Consider the following 21,395-nt stretch of genomic DNA (forward strand, 5'->3'; position numbering starts at 1 on the left):
AAATATGCAACAACCACCACTTTGTAAAACTATTTTGGGAGAATCTTGCCTATTCTATTACTTGGACTAGCTGCAGTTCTCAGAGGCTCACATTTGAACCATGCAACATGAAATCACTGCATATAGTACCGGTTGACTGGGTGTGGCCATCAGAGGAGGGGAAGCACATGTGGCCCCTCCTGGCTAGAGCAATTTGCTCCTGGCACGCAGAGTGCCCTATGCAGTGATACAGGGCCCGTAGCGGATCAGGGATGGGATGTTCGTTTCTTCTCCAACTTTGATTTGACAACCACTTGTTAAATCAGAAGTGCGTAATGTGGGATGGGGGCCCCTGGAGGGTGAAAGAATCTATTGCTGGGGTCCCTAAATTGTCAGATGTGCAATACATTATGTTTAGGACGACATATTTTGGCGTCTCAGAACAATGACCAACTGGCACGTGAGGACTGAGCGTGTAAAAGGCACTGCACTACTGGATGAGGCTACCACTTGGGCTAGGACAGGTGAACATCGGCTGCTGGCACAATGATCATATAAGGTGATCTGGTGCTTCTACGCAAAGGTAAGACATACTCCCCCCCCCTTGTGCAGCTAAGGGCCACTTGTGACAAAAATGATGCTGTCCACCCCCGGCACGGAGGAATAAGTAGATCAAGCTTAAGTCCACATTGTATGGCTCTTGTATAAAAAAAAATATTTACAATGTTTTTGTTTTTACACAGATGCTGCTAGATGGAAAGCATGCAAAATACTGTAAAGAACCGGTAAACCAAAATAGTTATTTCATGAAATAATTAACATTTTAAAACAAATGTGACATTTTAGGACCAATGAAAAAAGAATCTGTAATGAAGTATAATAAAAACAAAGCAGACATTTTAAATGTGCATTTTTCTACTACAAATAAACCATCACGCTCTTACTTATTACTACAACAGATAAATGGGATGGGGCTTAATTTTGCAAATGCTGCAACACATGACGTGTATTTGTAATCCTTTCGCAGATGTAACAAAGCACTGAAATATGGGTCAGTCCATTCTAGGTCACACTAGGTAACACAGGTCAATTTCTCCACCACAAACTGCATTTGTAAAAAATGTAAATGTGGGGGGGGGGGGGGGGGGGGGCCGCATCTCGTGTGCAGTCTGTGGCTCGCCAGCTCTAAGGGGACAACAAGTGTAAGCATGCCCTGACAACAAATGCAGCAGATTACCAGAAGCTGGAGAGCAATAGTTTACCTAGCACCGTCCTACGCTAGTGTCGCGGATTTCCAGTCTCTAAGCCAGTGATGCCTAACCTGTGACACTCCAGGTGTTGTGAAACTACAAGTCCCAGCATGCTTTGCCAGCTATCAGCTAGTTATCTACTGGCAAAGCATGCTGGGGCTTGTAGTTTCACAACACCTGGAGTGTCACAGGTTAGCAATCACTGCAAGAACGTTGCTTTACTGGAAAGAGACACTGGAAAGCGACAAAGTCACATGGAATTGATCTAGAGCTGTGAAAGGAAACCGGATACACTTCAGGGGGCCAAAAGGGCGGCCCTCTAAATTTCGAAAGGCCAGCACACTACCCTTAATCTCAGTAATAAGTAAAAACAATACATTTAATCTAAGAAAAAGACACCAATCTGTGATAACTTATCAGTAGGCGTTTTAAACAAGTGTTACAACCTATAACAAAGCACTGACAACGCAGGAAGGAGCTGGGGGGCCGTGGGTTAAGCTGCGGTGGGCCGCATGCTGCCCATCAATGACCTAGTGGCATATCTAATAGGCTGATAGTAGTTACTGGACAACTGAAGGTTTATTTTACTTGGAAACTCCCACTAGCTCACATGCACTTGGGTATTAGAGCACATAGACAGTAATGTCACACATTTATTAAATAGCATATAGAGTAATTTCCATTATAAGTCTGATTACGCGCATTAGCAAAGATTATTAAAGGTCGTCATATTGCGTCAACTTTTGGATTGGGATGAAATGCTCTTTAAATAAGGCCAATTATTTTAACCCATGTTTTTATGGAAGAAGTCAAGGTCTGAGCCACTCTGTCAGTCTCTACATTGGTTGCCTGTACTTCAATGAATCCAATATAAAATCCTTCTACTAACATACAAGGCCATCAACAAAATCTAAATCTCCTCACTTGTCTCAAAATATCTCCCAACTCGACACCTCCATTCTGCACAAGATCTGCATCTCTCATCCACTCATTACATCCTCCCATTCCCGGTCACAGGACTTTTTTCAGGCTGCACCCACTTTGTGGAATTCCCTCCCTCGCACAGTAAGACTTTCCTCTAGTCTTCAAACGTTCTCTGAAAACCCACCTCTTCGGGCAAGCTTATAATATTCCTCTACCATCTTAATCTCCCTAGGTTACCCTATTACCACCCTCTACACAGCTAACACAAGACAACAACCCTCTGAACAACATTGCTGTGTGACTGATCACACAACCCACTCAATACTTTTACCTTTACATTCTAGCTGGTCCATTGTGCAATATGATGTAGCACGTGCCCTTGTGTTTCAAACTCACATTGTCCCATAGATTGTAAGCTTGCAATCAGGGTTCTCTTACCTCTCTGTCTGTATGTATTACCCAGTATTGTTTTATTAATGTTTGTTCCCAATTGTAAAGCGCTACGGAATTTGCTGGCGCTATATAAATAAATGTTGATGATAAAGCGACAGTTCCGATAAACAAACGATTCTCGGCAGTGGTCATTTTTTTTTTTTTTTTTATTAATACTGCAATTTTATTAAAAAAGACAAACACCGATGAGCTTTGCCTATAATAAAAGCCATTTAAAAAAAAAAAAGGACTAAAAAACCGCAGAGAATCAGTCTTCTACAAAGTGCAAATAACCAGAGTACGGTACACAATAAGATATAGCCGATATAAGTGGTAATGCATATTTTCCTTGACCGTATGAATACAATAATAGACCTCTTCTCTATTCCCTAAACATGAGCTAATGTATCTGACCAAGCATAATCCTAGATCCAATGTTCTCATCACACTTACAGAAATCCCTTTAACCCATAAGGTCCGACTATTAAGGCCTTACGTCTACACTATGTCGTTTAGGGCCGGTCGCTATGGGCTAAATGTATAATAGACAATTTCATTTTGCATTTTATCATTTTTTAACCATGATTAATTATGTCCTTCATTTACAGACATCAAGGTCATTTTAAAAATGTAAACAACGGGTTGCGACATATTTCAAGTCTTGAACACGTTTTCCCAGTTTCGGATGAGTAACTGGTTTGCACACGCCTTCCTGTAATGTGTTATAGATTCATGGATTTATTTTCAGCTTCCTATCCTGTTCCATCAAAGCCTTTATGTTCTCTAAGCCCTTTTTCATTGCCCTTGGATATGGCACAAAACTGCTCTGCCTGGATTATATAAAGGCTGTGCAGTGAAACACAAAAAGAAAGCAGAAAAAAAAAAATAGCTAGTAGTTACATGAGGGAATATAACAAACAAAATTCAAATGCATTGACCGTAGAAACCCTTCTAACCAGTGCTCTTGCCTGAAATAGTTCTGCAAAAAAAAAAATACCAAGCTATACTTACTTTGTAGGAGCTAAATATTTGTTTAAATACTTAAATACTCCTTCCCGCAGCGACGGCTCACGGCTAATAAAATGCTATTTGTTAATGTGCACCCTACTGGAATATAAAACAGCTTTAATTCCACGTATAAGTTTAAGGCAAAAGGCTGAAGGCAGCAGCTTCTGGGCAATGTGTGTTTGCAGTAACAGAGTCAGCACTTACAAGAAACAACATCAGGAAATATTCTGCTGGTATCCAATGAATTTATTTTTACATGAACAGGATGGGGGGGGGGGGGGAATGAAACTTTCAACAGGTCAATTCAGGATGCACGGCTACAAATGTCCTAGATCTGTAACACGTGTCGTACGGAGTAAAGATTAACATATGCTCTGGATCTGGTAATAAAGTTTCATGGCAATATCCGCTGGTAGGTAAAATGCGGAGCGTGTGCCGTCATTTAGAACTGCGGCAAGAAGCCACACGTCTATTCTAAAGATTCAAGGAGCACTGGTCAATAAGACCACAGGTAAACATAAGGGACAACGAAACGGGTTGCGAATCTAGAACATTAGAATAACTCAACTAAGAAGCAGTTAATGAACGGAGGAAAGTTTTGTTTCGTTAAAGCACAATCTTCCAGAGTCCCAGTACTTCCCCTTGATAGTATGTGCTTGAAGATGTCTCGAGAGATAAACTAGACAGAGCGCTTGTGATGCTGTAGTACAGAGGACTATGAACTCTGAACGATCATGAAAGCTAGAGAGTAGTATAATTATATTAGCTGGTATTACTTTGGTCACTACAGCAGAGTTTTACTCTTCAATACCAGCGACAACACGGATAATTTGCCATCATTCCCTCTGCAAAGATAAGAACCTTCCAGGTGTAATAATACAGATAGTGAATGGCGCAGACCAATCAGGGCCAGCCTTTGTTATCACATGGGTCTGTGCGATGTCCATTATGGGGCTCCCTCGATTGGATGTAGACTCACCAATGGGGTCTATCTAGCGCAGTGTTGGCTAACCTGTGACACGCCAGGTGTTGTGACACTACAAGTCCCAGCATGCTTTGCCAATATATAGAAGTTTATTGATGGAAGGGTATGCTGGGACTTGTAGTTTCACAGCACCTGGAGTGTCACAGGTTAGCCAACACTGATCTAGTGGCACCCCCAAAAGCCAGCCCTAGATAAAAATAGGTTGTCATCGTTTTTCAGTAAAGTGAAATAAATTTTATAAGCCCCTGATGCACATTTGCAAAACTGTCAGTCAATAAAACGCTACCACACATAATCATACAATGATGACCATACCTGCACCAAATGACAGGATGAATTACCAATCGCGTCATTTTGGCCCCACCCCTGCGACAAAAACATCATTTTGCCTTTGGCCCCACCCCCGCGACAAAAACATCATTTTGCCACGGGGGGCAGGGCCAAAATGAAGCGATTCACAGTGAATCACGTCATTTTGGCAAGTAAATTGCCGTATGCAGGATACTTGTCTGCTCTCCCGGCAGTCATACCCGGGTTTCGGGAGTCTCCCAGTCATTCCGGAAGAGTTGGCAAGTATGAGGTTAATTGGCTGCTATTAAATTAACCCTAGTCTGTGTGTGTGTGTTAGGGAATTTAGACTGTAGGCTCTATTGGGGCAGGGACTGCTGTGAGCGAGTTTTCTGTACAGCATTACGGTATTTGTGGTGCTATATAAATGGTGATGATGGCTATATACCATTTACTACGGTGTTGCCAGGCCTACTATTTAAAAAAAAAAAGCTTTGGAAAGTTGCATTTAGCCCTGCTGGACTTTAAGTTGAACACCCTATTTTTAGAGAATCAGGGCTGGCTCTTGCGTTAACATTGTTTAATAGAGTACTGAAGAGCAACCCCAGATTACCAGAGAAGACGAAACCCCCAGATGACACAGCTAATGTAAGAATACAAACTGAAAATGCACCTAGCTCTATACGGGCTGGAGACGTCTAAACGCGCACCTTAGAGAGTATACAGCGCTCCATCAACATATAGTACAGCTGGGCTTTTAAAAGTGAATTGCGCCATGGCAGAAAACTCTGTAATGTGATGGTGAATAGTCAGCAGTGGACATGTACTTGGGAAGGAAAGGTGCCGTCATTGTTACAAGAACGACGACAGGGTAGAAACTATCCCATGCCAGCCCCTGGCTAAACACTGCCGCACAAACCTATAGACCAGTGTTGGCTAACCTGTGACACTCCAGGTGTTGTGACACTACAAGCCCCAGCATGCTTTGCCAGTAGATAACTAGCTGATAGCTGACAAAGCATGCTGGGGCTTGTAGTTTCACAACACCTGGAATGTCACAGGTTAGCCATGACTGCTATAGACAGTCCCACAAAAGGAACAAGCCTCTAAAGGAATATATAGAAGAAAAAAGAAAAAACAACAACAGGGAAGATTAGCGAGGTTAGACAGAACACTAAAATTCCCATGTAAGGAAATAAACCGACCATTTAAAAATAAGCATCTCCAGGCAACAGGGAAAAAAAAAAAAAGCATAGCAATACATATTATACCCATTTCTCAGTCATCACAGGAGCCCAGACCAGCAGCGATCCTGATGAGGGGGCGACAAACCCTCCAACGTAATGGAGCATATGGGATTAGAGTGTACGGGGCAATGTGAGATCACATAATATGGTCCTTTGCGGCAACTTAGTAAAATACGGACAAGTGCTTAAAACTGCAGCCGCTCGCTTTCAATAATTCAACCCGTTGCAGGCCGAGATTATTTTAAATCTCTCTGCATCTCGCTGGTTGCTAATTACATCCCTGCAGTGCTAGTTGCCATGACAGTCAAATGCGGCACCTGGACAGTTTTTTCGACGGCTGGCTTCTGTCAACTCCGATTGTGAATGTCTCACCAGCAAAGTGCTTCTTTGGGAGTGACGGAAGTCTGCGTGGGATGGCGAGTGATTTTAGTGATAGGTTATGGCTGACGGGGCATCAAGTTAGAGGAAGCAGTGTGGGGGCGAGCGAAGGAACGGAGTGAGAGAGACAGACAGAGGGGGGTCCAAGTGTATAATGGCTGGGGTGGGAATCAGCGCTTGATTCACCAGTGTGATTACGGAGACGCGCACAGATGGGTCATTTTTCTGACTGTAGCTTGGAGAAAAAAAACAGAAGAGGTTGTAAATTCTGGTCTTTAACTTATTAAAAACACCCGTACAAAAGGTACTTTGAGTCAATCTACCACCCACACACAGTGGAGGCTGGCAATAAATATCCAGCCTATCAATTAACAAGGAACTAGTCACCGAGGCATGAGGCATTCTGAGGCAAAGAGGCATCAAACAACCCACACAGCATCTTAGTCGGGTTCTTCAATCCTTGCAGTGAACTATATCATCACCATTTATTTATATAGCACCACTAATTCCGCAACGCTGTACAGAGAACTCATTCACATCAGTCCCTGCGCCATTGGAGCTTACAATCTAAAATTCCCTAACACACACACACACAGACTAGGGTCAATTTGATAGGTTAATTGGCTGCTACCAGTATGTTTTTGGAGTGTGGGAGGAAACCGGAGCACCCGGAGGAAACCCACGCAAACACGGGGAGAACATACAAACTCCTCACAGATAAGGCCATGGTCGGGAATTGAACTCATGACCCCAGTGCTGTAAGGCAGATGTGCTAACCACTGACAATCAAAACCTGCACAATATAATTTTGCGGCACTCAAAACAGTCAGCATTAGGTTGTACTTGTAACTAAGTCTGTTTAAAAAAAATAAAAAATATTACATCAAACATGTTCAGGAATGTTACAGCAAGTGCCCAAACATGTCATTAAAGACGGGAGTGCGGAGAGGCAAAACATTACAAAATATAGCTATATAACATGAACACATTCTAGAATACATTAAATAGTCTACACAACTATACTTCAGACAAGTCTTTCTACCTGGGTCATTGTTGCCAGCCCCTGGCATGTGGTATTTCAACTATAATAAGAGGAAGAGGATAGAAAGAAGGAATGCTAGCAATGTAGAGAAGAGCCAAAAAGATATCACTACCTCTGACCCAAATACCGGAATAGCGAAGGCAAGGCCAACCGCAAATGAGAAATGAAAACCACCGCAGGTATTTAGAAAGTAAGTTTGACCCCAAATTACACCGTGTACCAACCAGCGTCCACAAAGAGAATCTGGAAATGTTGCACGAAGTAGAGAATACAACACAGCCGGACCGCAGGAGGTACAAACCCACACTCTGAATGCAGAAAGTTTCAGCCAACATATATTCTAAAACCTCTATTACCTCACAGTGTAAGTACACAGCGAGAGATAGAAGTGGTATTTGGAACCTGACAAAATATAAATTATAATTAAGGGTAATACAGTTTATATTTCACTATGGAGTTCTGATAAGTACGTTACAATCACACAACGCTCTCTTCACCTAGTACGCTCCCTCTTCACAAGTTAATGCAAGGAGAAAACTACTTCCTTATTACAGAGACGTATACGGCACTGATCATCATCACCATTTATTTATATAGCGCCACTAACTCCGCAGCGCTGTACAGAGAACTCATTCTCATCAGTCCCTGCCCCATTGGAGCTTATAGTCTAAATTCCCTAACACACACACACAGAGAGACTAGGGTCAATTTTGTTAGCAGCCAATTAACCTACTAGTATGTTTTTGGAGTGTGGGAGGAAACCGGAGCACCCGGAGGAAACCCACGCAAACACGGGGAGAACATACAAACTCCACACAGATAAGGCCATGGTCGGGAATTGAACTCATGACCCCAGTGCTGTGAGGCAGAAGTGCTAGCCACTGAGCCACCGTGCTGCCCACTGCATTATCTAACAGGATGCAGTGTTGCAGGATAGGGAAGAGCAGGATGAATGTACCACAGGGACCTTAGATACGGCAGCCAGGCCAAAAACACAAACATGGTTTTCACTAACCATGACTAGTGCAAAAGAATGAAAGAAAAGAAAAATGGAGGTTAAGTGGAGGCAAAATTCCTGCTTGATACCCTGGTAGTATAAGGGTTGTGCAGTGTTAGAACCGCTTGCCAACAGTAATCTTCTTTTCTTCAGTGCGGCTAGCACAATGCATCGTTTTTATAAGTGTTCCTCTAACAGGCATAAATATCCCCAATATAGCAGAACACAATGTTATGAGTCATCATGGCGTTATAAATATTGCTCCTAATAACTTTATAGACATCTGTGGACAAGGGCCCAACTTTAAAGATTTAAAAACCAGACCAGCGTTGGAGGAACAAAATCTTCCATGCTAAGAAATAAGAATATAAGAATGATGTTGTTACTCAGCTTAACCTCAGCCAAGACAGACCAGCGTACCTACATATCATTAGCACCACAATTTCAGCGATAAAACAGATTTTTTATTCTTTGCAATAAAAAAAATTAAAAAAAACGTAATATGTTATCGCCATCCTGGAGGTATTTCGGCGGTACAAGTGCAATTTATAAACCTGCCCCTAGATCCCAAAATCTTTTCACACTTGCTTCAGGGAGAAAACAGAAGAAGGGTGCAAGCACAGACTCAAAGGCTGGCATATCTGAACGAAGAATATAAAATGGTGCACTAAGATTCCCTGATCCCAAAATCAGTTGGGTAATTTATGAACCTGTAATACTGCTTCTTAACGTTGTGATTCGACAGGTGTAAAAGTTAACCAACTCCAAGCCAACAATTCTCCCCCATAATCCTGCCCACCCACAATAGAACCCCTGCAGGGGTACCTACTGTTAAGTAATACCACTTTCATACTGCCGCCCCGGCAATATCCCGGGTAGTTAACCCGGGATATTGCCGGGGCACAGGGCAGTATAGATAACAAGATTCCCGGGTCGGGCAGGTTCATACTGCACCTGTCCGACCCGGGTTTTAGAAAAAAAAAAGTGTTAAAAAAGATTTTAATTAAAAAAAAATACATAAGAAATGTTTACTTAACTTATTTTCAGCCAGCGGTGTCTCTGGTGCGTTGCCGGCTGTCAGGGGGACCTCTGGGTACTAAAATGACGTCATTTCTAGTCCATTAGAAATGACGTCATTTTAGTACCCAGAGGTCCCCCTGACAGCCGGCAACGCACCGGAGACATCGCTGGCTGAAAATAAGTTAAGTAAACATTTCTTATGTATTTTTTATTAATTAAAATCTTTTTTTTTTACCTCACAATTTTTTTTTTTTACAGTATGAATGGTGAGACCCGGGAATTACACGGGTTGCACCATTCATACTGCAGGCTAGCGGGGTCCAACACGGGAATTACCCCTCGCAAGATCCCGGGTCTAAGTCCCGGGATTTTAGACCCGGGATTTTGTGGTTGGACTATTCATACTGCACCAAGACCCGGGTTTTTCAGCGTGCCTCTGCAAAAACCCGGGTTTTTGGTGCAGTATGAATGGGGTATAACTTACCCCCAATCCAACAATGCTGTATCTATTATCCAGGCCACTGAGCTTGGGAGAATTTGTTTTAAGTCAACAGGGCTTGCTTGGGTTGTCAAGACACCACACTAGACAAACCATTCTTCCCAAAGCAACAAATAAAACTACAATTAATACATAAATACCATAATCATTTTATCACAAGAAACATATGGTAGGGTCCCATAGCAAAGATGGGCTGCTCTGCTGACTGAACCAATATCATGTCATCCATCTTGTTTCTCTACTTTAGAGATCGGTGGATAAACTGCATTTTAGCATGAACACCAGGCAATATTCTGGTACATCCCAATTATGGCACAAAAATATGGGCTAAAACGTACGTAAAAGGCAGGAAACTTTACTTTTTCCAAAACATTTAGGCACACCCACCTTTTAATGCTCATAAACACATATTAAACTAGCTTTTTAGCTGCACTGGCTAGAACTACATTTCCAGAAGGTTTGCAGAGATTTTAACGATCCGCCTTACCTGGGGAATCATCAATCACCCTCACGCAGCAACTTCTGCCAATTCCACAGAACCTCTTACTTAGCAGATCAGTCCATCAGGCTACACAGCAGCAATTATAGATTCCACCTACCAAGAAGTTAAGTAGCCACTGGGACATTGTACTTTCAGAAGTATCTTTTAGCCCTGTTAAATGAACATTATAACTGGGATTATGTATCCCCTGGCTGCAAATTATAAGGATGTTTGAAGTCACAGAGGAGTTCAGAGACCATATAATAGCACAAGGCTCACAGGGAAAAGAGCTTTTATACAGGACATAGAAATACACAGGGACTTCTGAAATATGTAATCATTTGCAGTGTTTAGTGAGCTACTCCTAATCATAAACAACGGACCGTAAAGTAACAACATCAGAATTCACTATTTATATACCAGATATAATTTACAGGTATTTATACAAATATTGGCATCACTTTTCTGTTATACTGAAAAATACAAATTATATTTTGCATGGCTCGTCTTGCTGCGTTAGCTACCAGGTTGTTTATTCAAAAAGTTATTGGTAAACTAAAGTGCGAATTTTAACATAGTCACCATAGTCCGTTTCAATTTTCTATTCAGTTCAAGTCTAATGGTGCCCACAAACATTACAATCTTTATATTTTCACATCAATCATCTTCCAGTGTCCCACACACACACGTCAATTTTTATTTTTATTTTTTTTGACAATGCGAATGGAAATGAATAGAACTATATTGCATACAAATATGGGAAGCATGGTGGCTCAGTGGTTAGCACTTCTGCCTCACAGCACTGGGGTCCTGAGATCGATTCCTCACCATGGCCTTATCTGTGTGGAGTTTGTATGTTCCCCCCGTGTTTGTGTGGGTTTCCTCCGGGTGCTCCGGTTTCCTCCCACATTCCAAAAACATACAGGTAGGTTAATTGGCTGCTATCAAATTGCCCTTAGTCTCTCTCGGTCTGTGTGTGTGTGTATGTTAGGGGATTTAAACTGTAAGCCCCAATGGGGCAAGGACTGATGTGAGCGAGTTCTCTGTACAGCGCTACAAAACTAGTGGCGCTATATAAATAAATAGATGATGATGCAAAGATTTTAAATGTTGTTACTCAATGTTTTGTCTAGAATCCAGCAATAACAGCACACATGCCACAATATCTTCTTATTGAGAGGCTTCCATACATCACAATTGTAGGATATCTGAGTGTATATTTCTGATCAAGGTGAATAGCATGAATTAAAAAATCTGTGTCTTTTAGCAAACATTGGCATGAAAAAAAAAAAATAAGAATAAATCAAAATTGGGAACTTTTTACCCCAAGGACCATACACAGGACACGCGGTCACCCTCTAAGGTTAGAGGAGAGGAAATTTCACAACCAGCAAAGGAAAGGGTTCTTTACAGTAAGGGCAGTCAAGATATGGAATTCATTGCCAGGGAAGGTTGTGATGGCAGATTCAATAGATATGTTTAAGAAAGGGTTAGACACATTTTTAGCGGAAAGGTGTATCCAGGGATACGACCGTTAATTAAAATGTAGGATAGTAGTGGAAATAGGGTAAAAATAGGACTGCAATATTGAGTCTGGGGGGATTTTCACAATTGAAACAGATTGGCAGCTGCTTAATCTGGATCGATTTCAAATATAAGTGCAGGATCGCAGGAGATCCAAAATAGGTTGAACTTGATGGACTGGTGTCTTTTTTCAACCTCATCAACTATGTTACTAAAATTGCTAGTAGGATATCAATGCATGAATGTGAAAAATGTCAACAACCAGTTTCCTTATAGCTATTGTGGAACTACATGTACCATTATGCCCTGGCTGGCAATGCATGTTGGGACATGTAGCTGCACAATAGGCTAATGTAAGACTTTACAGTCCATTCAAAAGTATAATATAAAACACCCCAGTAGTTATCTGACTTGATAAACTATCAGTAAAACAAATTAATGACTGGAGAAAAGAATTTTGGTTTTTAACCAAAATTGACAAATTTTTACCTCAGCAAAGCCAGCAATCTTATGTTTATGAAATATGGATATAGACAGACTGAAGCCAATTATTAGATTGTATTCAATCTACATACAGCCTTACACCAAACAAAAACAGCAGCAGCTATTAGTAGGCCCAGAAATCAGCATTTACAATGGTATGTGTTGTATAAACACCAGTTTGATGCACTGCACCAACTCCTGCATGGGCCTGCGTCATCCACAGCAAGCTCCTTCCTCACAATTATTTGTTTTGGCACTAAATGCTAAAAATATAAGTTTTCACCACGTCAAACCCATCAAAACGAACAAAAGACTTAAAAACAAAGCTTATACTGCATGAATATGCAGCAGACAGTACCCGTAGCGCTGAAGGACCAGCAATGTAGCTTCACTCCAGTTCTGTCAAAGAACTAGAACCTATTGTGTGACAGCTTTGCAACAATATAAGTTAAAGGTGAAAAAGGGTTTTGCATTTCTTGGGGTTTTTTGAGGTAAAAGGATTCAGTTGACACATTTGAAAGCTGGGGTGTACTTATGACCAGATTTGGTTAAAACTTTAATTTTTTATTGATAAGCATGACAATAACTTCTAAATAATTCTCCTGCATAAGAAAACCAAGGTGAAATCTGAGAATTATTCTAGGCCTAAGGCCACCATATATAAAATATGCTTAGAGAAATCACAGGTATAAGACATGTAAAAAATGTATACACCCCCAGGCAAGCTTATATTTTTAAGCCCTTGTAGGCCGACTAGTTGGAGGTTGACAAAACGGTTTTTCTATTAGACTTAAAGATAAAGGGCCTGATTCAGAGTGAGATGTGCGCCTGTTTGCGTAGAGTATCGCTGTGCTTTTTCGCACTGCGCGTGCTGAGAAAGTGAACTACGCAACTGCGGTTTTTCACACCTTCAACTTTGTGGCACCACGACTCCTTATGCCTAAAGAGGAATGACAGGGAGAGGGAAGGGATGTTCTAACGTAGGCAATGTACAGTAAAGACAAGTTTGAGCAACTGCTTTCGGATCCAGATTGGGACAGGCGCAGATACGTCTGAAAAAGCAGTTTTATATGTAGGTTGTCGGGAGGGGGGGAAGATGCAAGTAGCGGATAATGATGACGAACACTCGAACTAGCAAACTACCTATAATTAGATATTTGCAAATGATTTTGCAGATGCTTATGGAGTCTTTCATATTTTTTTTGGTACGCATATCAGGAAGCTGTTCCTGCTGTATTTACTTGGTGATTCAAGTTTAAATGATGTTTCATTTGCGTTCGTAACATATAAAATAAAAGGTTTTTTTGCACACGTTAGCAAGTTGGACACATCCGAGTGGTGCGTCTGTTGTCAAGCGGATGTATCTTCAATTTTTAATAAATACTCATACATACACTAGTGTGTGACTTTTGACCACAAGTTACTCTTTCGGTCCACATTGAATCAGGCCCCACTTACTCACTCCATTTCCGTCACAAACAGCTTGCTAGCATTGGGCGAATTACCCACTCCACCAAAAAAGTCATGCTGTGACTATTGGGATTTTTTTTAAACTCAAAGACCACACGCACACATACCTACAGATTGCCTGTAGTCATCATCACCATTTATTTATATAGTGCCACTGATTCCACAGCGTTGTACAGAGAACTCACTCACATCAGTCCCTGCCCCATTGGAGCTTACAGTCTAAACACACACTCACAGACAGAGAAGGGGGGAGGAGAGAGAGGAGAGAGGAGAGAGGAGAGAGGAGAGAGGAGAGAGGAGAGAGGAGAGAGGAGAGAGGAGAGAGGAGAGAGGAGAGAGGAGAGAGGAGAGAGGAGAGAGGAGAGAGGAGAGAGGAGAGAGGAGAGAGGAGAGAGAGAGATATTAATTGGCTGCTAACAAATTGACCCTAATCTGTCTGTCTTCCCATCTGGGAGTCAAAGGGGAGGTGGGGTGTGGGCATTGGGGGATGAAGATTGGGCAGCACGGGGGCTAAGTGGTTAGCACTTCTGCCTCACAACACTGGGGTCATGAGTTCAATTCCCGGCCATGGTCTTATCTGTGTGGAGTTTGTATGTTCTCCCCGTGTTTGCATGAGTTTCCTCCGGGTGCTCCGGTTTCCTCCCACACTCCAAAAATATACTGGTAGGTTAATTGGCTGCCATTAAATTGACCCTAGTTTGACTGTGTATGTTAGGGAATTTATACTGTAAGCCCCAATGGGGCAGGGACTGATGTGAATGAGTTCTCTGTACAGCGCTGAGAATTAGTGGCGCTATATAAATAAATGGTAATAATAATAATACACTGTGCTAGGCCATACTTATAAGCACTAACAGCCAAACTCAAATAGATTAATGATTCCTTACCTAACTAACAAAATCCATCTATACCTCCATCGTTGTTAAAGAATTGTGCTCAGACTTCGAGAACGCAGCTTTAATGCTACCAACGTATTGTTTTAAAATATGCTTTCCATCAATCCCAGGTTTACAGCGACAACCATGTTGCAAATATTTTAAAAATAAGATTATCCGTCGATTTAGAAATGTGGCGTCAAGAGATAGTAAAGATCAAATACAACCAACGATATGCATGTTGGGTAGACAAGCAGGGAAGCATTATTTAAAAAACAAAAATGGGTTGTATTTGACACTGCGTATAGATCAGAACCCTGAACAGCAGCTGACCCGTCCCAGCCCTGCATCAGTGGCAGAGCTGCTATAGGACGGACTTGGCATACATAAGACAGTGACAGCTCCAGTATTCTGTCACGTTTCGTTGTACGCAGAAGTGAGTAATACATTCCTTAGCTCACTAACACTCAGCGCAACCCATCCAGGTCTGGGAATTTGTCACTGTGAATGAGGTTTAAAGGGCTGAAGCTATTTAAAGGATACAATAATGATGTAATATGTGTGAGGACGTGAAGACATATCATCTCTCTCCAAATAGTGGGTTCAGGTTAACCAATTCACTACCAAAGTACAATACAGAAAAACCCAGTTTCGTAGATTTCAGAGACATTGAAAATAGAGAGCTAGATATTAGACAATCGTCTCCCTTCATGTGGCGGTGGGAATCTCTATGTAGGTCCCCACGATCCTGCACTATACCAGTTCGGAAAGAAATAATCAGTCATATTGTAAACAAAATAGCATATTAAACCAACAATAAAGTTAGAACAGAACATAATTATAGGTCATTAAAATAGCTCCTACACCTACTCTGGAAAAATGTAAATATACCAAAGTTATAGAGTAGGGTTTGACGAATATTATAGAGTCTGGGAGCCAGCTGAACACCGCAGGAGCTGGGCAAACATTTATAGGATATCCACTAACAGGCAGCTGACTGTACATGAAACCTTCATATCCTCTACACACAACTTCCCCCTTGTACAGACATTACGCCCCCTTGAGTCCACATTATAACCTCTCTCTCTCCTCCGTCTACCACCCTCAAGTCCATCTTCTATCTCTTCTCCCTACTCAACCTCATTCACCCCCCACTCCTCAGCATCATCATTACCTACTTAATCCCCCTCCCCCAAATATTCTTCTTACAATACTCTCTATCAATATCTCCCCTTCCTCACTATTGCCATCCCAGCCCCCTCATCAAACTGCCCCCATAAAATTATAATCATAATTATCCGTTCCACCCCCACAATCAACATTAAACCCCCATCCTCGGCCATCATTATCCCTCTCGCCTTCATTATGTTTAACCCCAATCCTGAGTCTATCACAAACCCCTCCATCATTACCCCTGCACCAATCATTATTACCCGCCCTCATTCATCCCCTCCGTCATTTACTCCATCCTTTTATATTAACCCCCTACATCCTTAACCTTTACCCCTCACTCACCACCACGTTGGTCCTCCACATTTACTCATAGGGCGACTGATCATACATCTGCCCCCCTCCCCCCCGTATGAGTACTTCTGGGCCACCAGCGAGCCCAAATATCTGCCAAGAATGGATCTGTTCCCCTTATGAAAAAAGTTTAAATTTGGTGTTCCAGAGCACCGACCTGTGACCACCACATTATAGTCTGGCAGTTTGCTGCCAGTGTCGAGGGTCAGAGCGAGCGCAGCATGACGCAGGGTATGGTTCTCTAGGAGTTAAGTGCCACGGGACAATTTTTAGGTAACCTGGGGATGGACGAGTTCTGGTATAGAGCAACATTTTGACTGGTCCTATATCTTCCTTTGAATAATATACAGCTGGTACTTATATCACAACGCGACATCCTTGTAGACAAGAAGTGGGTCACTTGTCATGTATCAGCTTTACAGTAAGAGTATGTATTTCTGTATCAGTCACAGCATAAAACACATGTTCCATCTTAATGTATTACATCACAAAGCCAGGACAAGTGCACTTCCCATATTCCCACAGCCCATGCACGTCTTTCCCTATAATTTCACGTTAAAATGTGTAAGGGAAATGTTTTGAGACATTATGTTTTTCTGCAATATAGATGAGCAACATGCAATTGAAAAAATCTTCCATCAATAATACAGTCCTAGCAATACCGGCAATATAGGCTACGACATAAAAGCCAATATCTGGCAATCGTCCTGATATTGCAGCCTCTACGGAGGAAATAGTATCCTATTGAAATTGACGTGTGTCTGTCAAAACTGCACTCCAATCCTGTGTCTTGTGCCCAGTGGCAACTATGGGTGTGTGTGTGTAGTCAAGTTAAAAACTAAATTGCAATGAAGATTATTAGCACACATACTAATGTTTTTTCTTTAAAATCAGATATAAATCTATGCACCGCCCTCTCAGTCATATTTTAACTTTTAGTGAGAAGTTCCTGTCACCCTTAGCTCATGTGACCATTCAGAGCCAATGTACTAAAAGCTGACGAGCTGATGAGGTCATAGGACGTTTCTTAGACGCACACTGAGCATGTTCCTTCCAGTACAGGTGTTCGTGCTTTCATTAATACCCATTATTTTTATAGCTGCCCAGATGTTAACTTCATACAGGTATGTAAAAAGATGAATATGGAAGAAACTATACAGCTGTAACCTACAATAAAGGTAGAATATGTTTTTATATGTTCAGATTATTTTGATAAATTCAGTATTTGTATTTAAATACAGCTCCACTGTTTCATAGAAAATTTAATAACACACTGTTGTACTCCAAAGTAACAGTTCAGCGGTGCCTTGACCAATATCCCATTTTATTGGAGTTTCAAGAGACCAAGGCAAAGTTGTACAGATGCTACACCCCGCAAACACCCACTATCTATGGCAATGTTACCCTTCTCCGCCATAAAAGCCATGCACCTGTCCACACATCTCCCCACACAGTATAATGTACAGCCACGTACATCTGTCTAGTGTAATAAATGGTTCTGCTGTTTGCAGCTGCAGACTGCGTTCTCTGAATGACCCAATAGCAGAGATTCTGCAGCAGAACGTTGCTGAAACTTATTACAGCAAATATACCCCAACATTCCGTCAGTGTAGGGTGACATCAGCAGAGTATTTTATGTCATCTGATATTTTACATCATACTTCTGTCATTGGTTGAAAATATCAGAGTATTTGCTTGTCGCTAATAAATACAAATACAATCCCGCTAGCATAGTTGTGCAGATTTAAATAGATCTTGTCACATTTATGTCACTATAAGAGTGCATTCACCTGTCCAAGCCTGTCAGTCACACAGATCACCTACACCTTCCGAACGCATCATTGATTCAATGAGTAAACAGGTGTCGGAAGATATTCAACACAAAATTCATATGATGCCTCCAATTGTCACTTGCCTTAAATATTACAACTACCGCTGCAAACCATGTACAACCCCTTATGACAAACGGTATACCCAAACACACAACCACTATTAAGTATCTCAATATTACATACCCCCATAAGCCTATATAAAAGGCAGCACAACACTGAGCGTCAATCCCTAATATCACTAACCTGGACATATAGAACAGCCCAATAATATTGTCACATGGGGGTTTAAGTAAAATGACTTTAATAAGGAAGTTGACGGCTTTGAGCTATAGATCCTAATTTAGTTTCCATACTAATAAACTTTTAGTTTTCTGTTTTCTCAGTACTTTGCTCTATACACCAAAAATAGCATCTAACTAGAACATACCAGAAATGTTTTATTTTTATTTTAATAATTTATTTTCTTTACAAACTGGATATATTTCCTTCCTACTTCAAGATTATGGAAACTCTGTTACTGCTAATAATTTCTTACGGAATTTCTATCACTACTCATTAGCACCCTCTTTATACCAATTTTGATAGATTATATGCAAAACCTCCGATTAGCCATCCGACCTCTCTTATCACACAGAACCTCAATATTATGTACCTTTATCAATCTAGAACACACACAGCCAATATGCACCACCTAACTGTTACTGCTACCTCCTGAGCAACACACAGACAATGATGACAGAATGTTTTGCATCCCCAACAATCAGACTCTGGGACCTTGACCCACAAAGTTATGCAGCTCCGCTTCAGACAATAACCCTATGGAACACCCCAATATCAACTGAACATCAAAACTCTACAGATAGCATCACTTTCATGTCTCAGTTTTGTTCCCATTACATGAAACAAATACAGAGCAACTACCTGTCCCTATCACACGGGTACCACACATTACCCCCTTATACCAATGCAGAGCATCTACCTGTCCCTATCACACTCTACCCCCTTATACCAATGCAGAGCATCCACCTGTCCCTATCACACTCTACCCCCTTATACCAATGCAGAGCATCCACCTGTCCCTATCACACTCTACCCTCTTATACCAATGCAGAGCATCTACCTGTCCCTATCACACTGATACCATACACTACCCTCTTATACCAATGCAGAGCATCTACCTGTCCCTATCACACTGATGCCACACACTACCCACTTATACTAATGCAGAGCATCCGCCTGTTCCTATCACACTGATACCATACACTACCCCATTACAACAATACAGAGACTCCACATGCTACCCACTTCACCAGTACAGCAATGTAGAGGCTCTGCCCAGTTTTCACTTGATGCCACACACTGGTTGCCATAATACTCATGCAGAGCTTCCACCAGTCCCTCGCCCACTGGTGCCAGTCTATCACATGGGCATGTATTACAGTATGACCACTGTACCTGCCTACCACTCACATCTCTATCCATGTGTGTTATCACCAGCACCTCCACCAGTCCCTCCCTGGTGCCAGTCTCTATCATGGGCATGTATTACAGTATAACCACTATACCATGTGTGATCACCAGCACCTCCCTGGTGCCAGTCTCTATCATGGGCATGTAATACAGTATACCCACTGTACCTGCCTACCACTCACATCTCTATCTATGTTTGATCACCTGTCCCTCCATGGTGCCAGTCTATCATGGGCATGTATTACAGTATAACCACTGCCTACCACTCATCTCTATCCATGTGTGATCACCAGCACCTCCACCAGTCCCTCCCTGGTGCCAGTCTCTATCATGGGCATGTATTACAGTATAACCACTATACCATGTGTGATCACCAGCACCTCCCTGGTGCCAGTCTCTATCATGGGCATCTAATACAGTATACCCACTGTACCTGCCTACCACTCACATCTCTATCCATGTGTGATCACCTGTCCCTCCCTGGTGCCAGTCTATCATGGGCATGTATTACAGTATAACCACTGCCTACCACTCATCTCTATCCATGTGTGAACACCAGCACCTCCACCAGTCCCTCCCTGATGCCAGTCTCTATCATGGGCATGTATTACAGTATAACCACTATACCACCATGTGTGTGATCACCAGTCCCTCCCTGGTGCCAGTCTCTATCATGGGCATGTATTACAATATACTCACTGTACCACCATGTGTGTGATCACCAGTCCCTCGCCCACTGGTGCCAGTCTCTATCATGGGCATGTATTACACTATACCCACTGTACCACCATGTGTGTGATCACCAGCACCTCCACCTGGCACATACTCACTTCCTCTGCAGGGTGGTGGCCGGGCTGTTGCTGGTGCTGTGTCCGGCCCCGGGGCTGGAGCTGCGGGAGGTGGCCCGGGTGGAGCGGGAGGTGTCCCGGGCCCGGTGGTGGTGCGGGGGGGTGGAGTAGGACTGGTAGCCGGGCTGGTTCTCCCCGCGGTGATGATGCTGAGAGTGGTGGTGAGGGTGCTGGGGGTGATGGTGATGCCCGTAGCCCCCGCACCCTCCTCCGCTGGGCTCCCTGTAGTCTGCCCGGTGCTGCTCTCGCTCCACCCGGCTAACCTGGTGGTCCCTCAGCTCCCGGTTCTCCTGACTGACCCGGTCCAGCTGCACCTCCAGCTCCTCAATGCGGCGCCGCTGGGTCTCCAGCAGCTTCTGCTGGCTCTCGATGATGTTGTTGAGCTCCAGCAGGTACTCCACGGCCCGGTTCGGGGACTCCTGCCCCCCGGGGTTGGGGCCCGAGCCGGCTCCCCCTTCCATAGCCGTCGGGTTGGGGGTGAATGGAGCTCGGCTGCGGGGCTAGCTCAGGTTGGGCGGCCGGGCATGGTGCCGGGGGCGGAGCGCACGATGCTACCGCGGCGAGTGCTGCAGAGTCACTGCGCACTGACAGGCGGGAGGAGCCGGGGGGGGGGGGGAGAACGGCGAAACGCGTCAGAGTCCGCACCCAGCCAATCACCGAGTGGGGGCGGGAACCAACTAAGGATCGATAGCCAATCGCCTGGCGGTGTAGGCGAGACAAGCCTGTGCCGCCCACCTCCGACCTGTCAAAAGTGACACCTGTGGGGGCTGCGAGGCAGATGCGGACTACAACTCCCATGATGCGCTGGGAAAGCGGAGCCCAAAAATGAAAATAAATAG

General features: G+C 43.0%; 1 protein-coding gene across 3 annotated transcripts in view; it reads right to left on the reverse strand.

The window, feature by feature from the left end:
- Nucleotides 1-21,158, reverse strand: part of IQSEC2 (IQ motif and Sec7 domain ArfGEF 2) — a 128,451-nt gene extending 107,293 nt beyond the window's left edge. For 2 of the 3 annotated variants that reach the window (XM_075185033.1, XM_075185040.1), the window contains exon 1: nt 20,539-21,158. In XM_075185033.1, the coding sequence (XP_075041134.1) occupies nt 20,539-21,017 (479 nt within the window). In that variant the 5' untranslated portion in view covers nt 21,018-21,158. The remainder of the gene's footprint in view (nt 1-20,538) is intronic. The other variant, XM_075185039.1, reaches the window with a different exon arrangement.
- Between the last annotated feature and the right edge of the window lie 237 nt (nt 21,159-21,395).

This window comes from Mixophyes fleayi, chromosome 9 (assembly GCF_038048845.1).
Source record: "Mixophyes fleayi isolate aMixFle1 chromosome 9, aMixFle1.hap1, whole genome shotgun sequence".
Lineage (NCBI taxonomy): Eukaryota > Metazoa > Chordata > Amphibia > Anura > Limnodynastidae > Mixophyes > Mixophyes fleayi.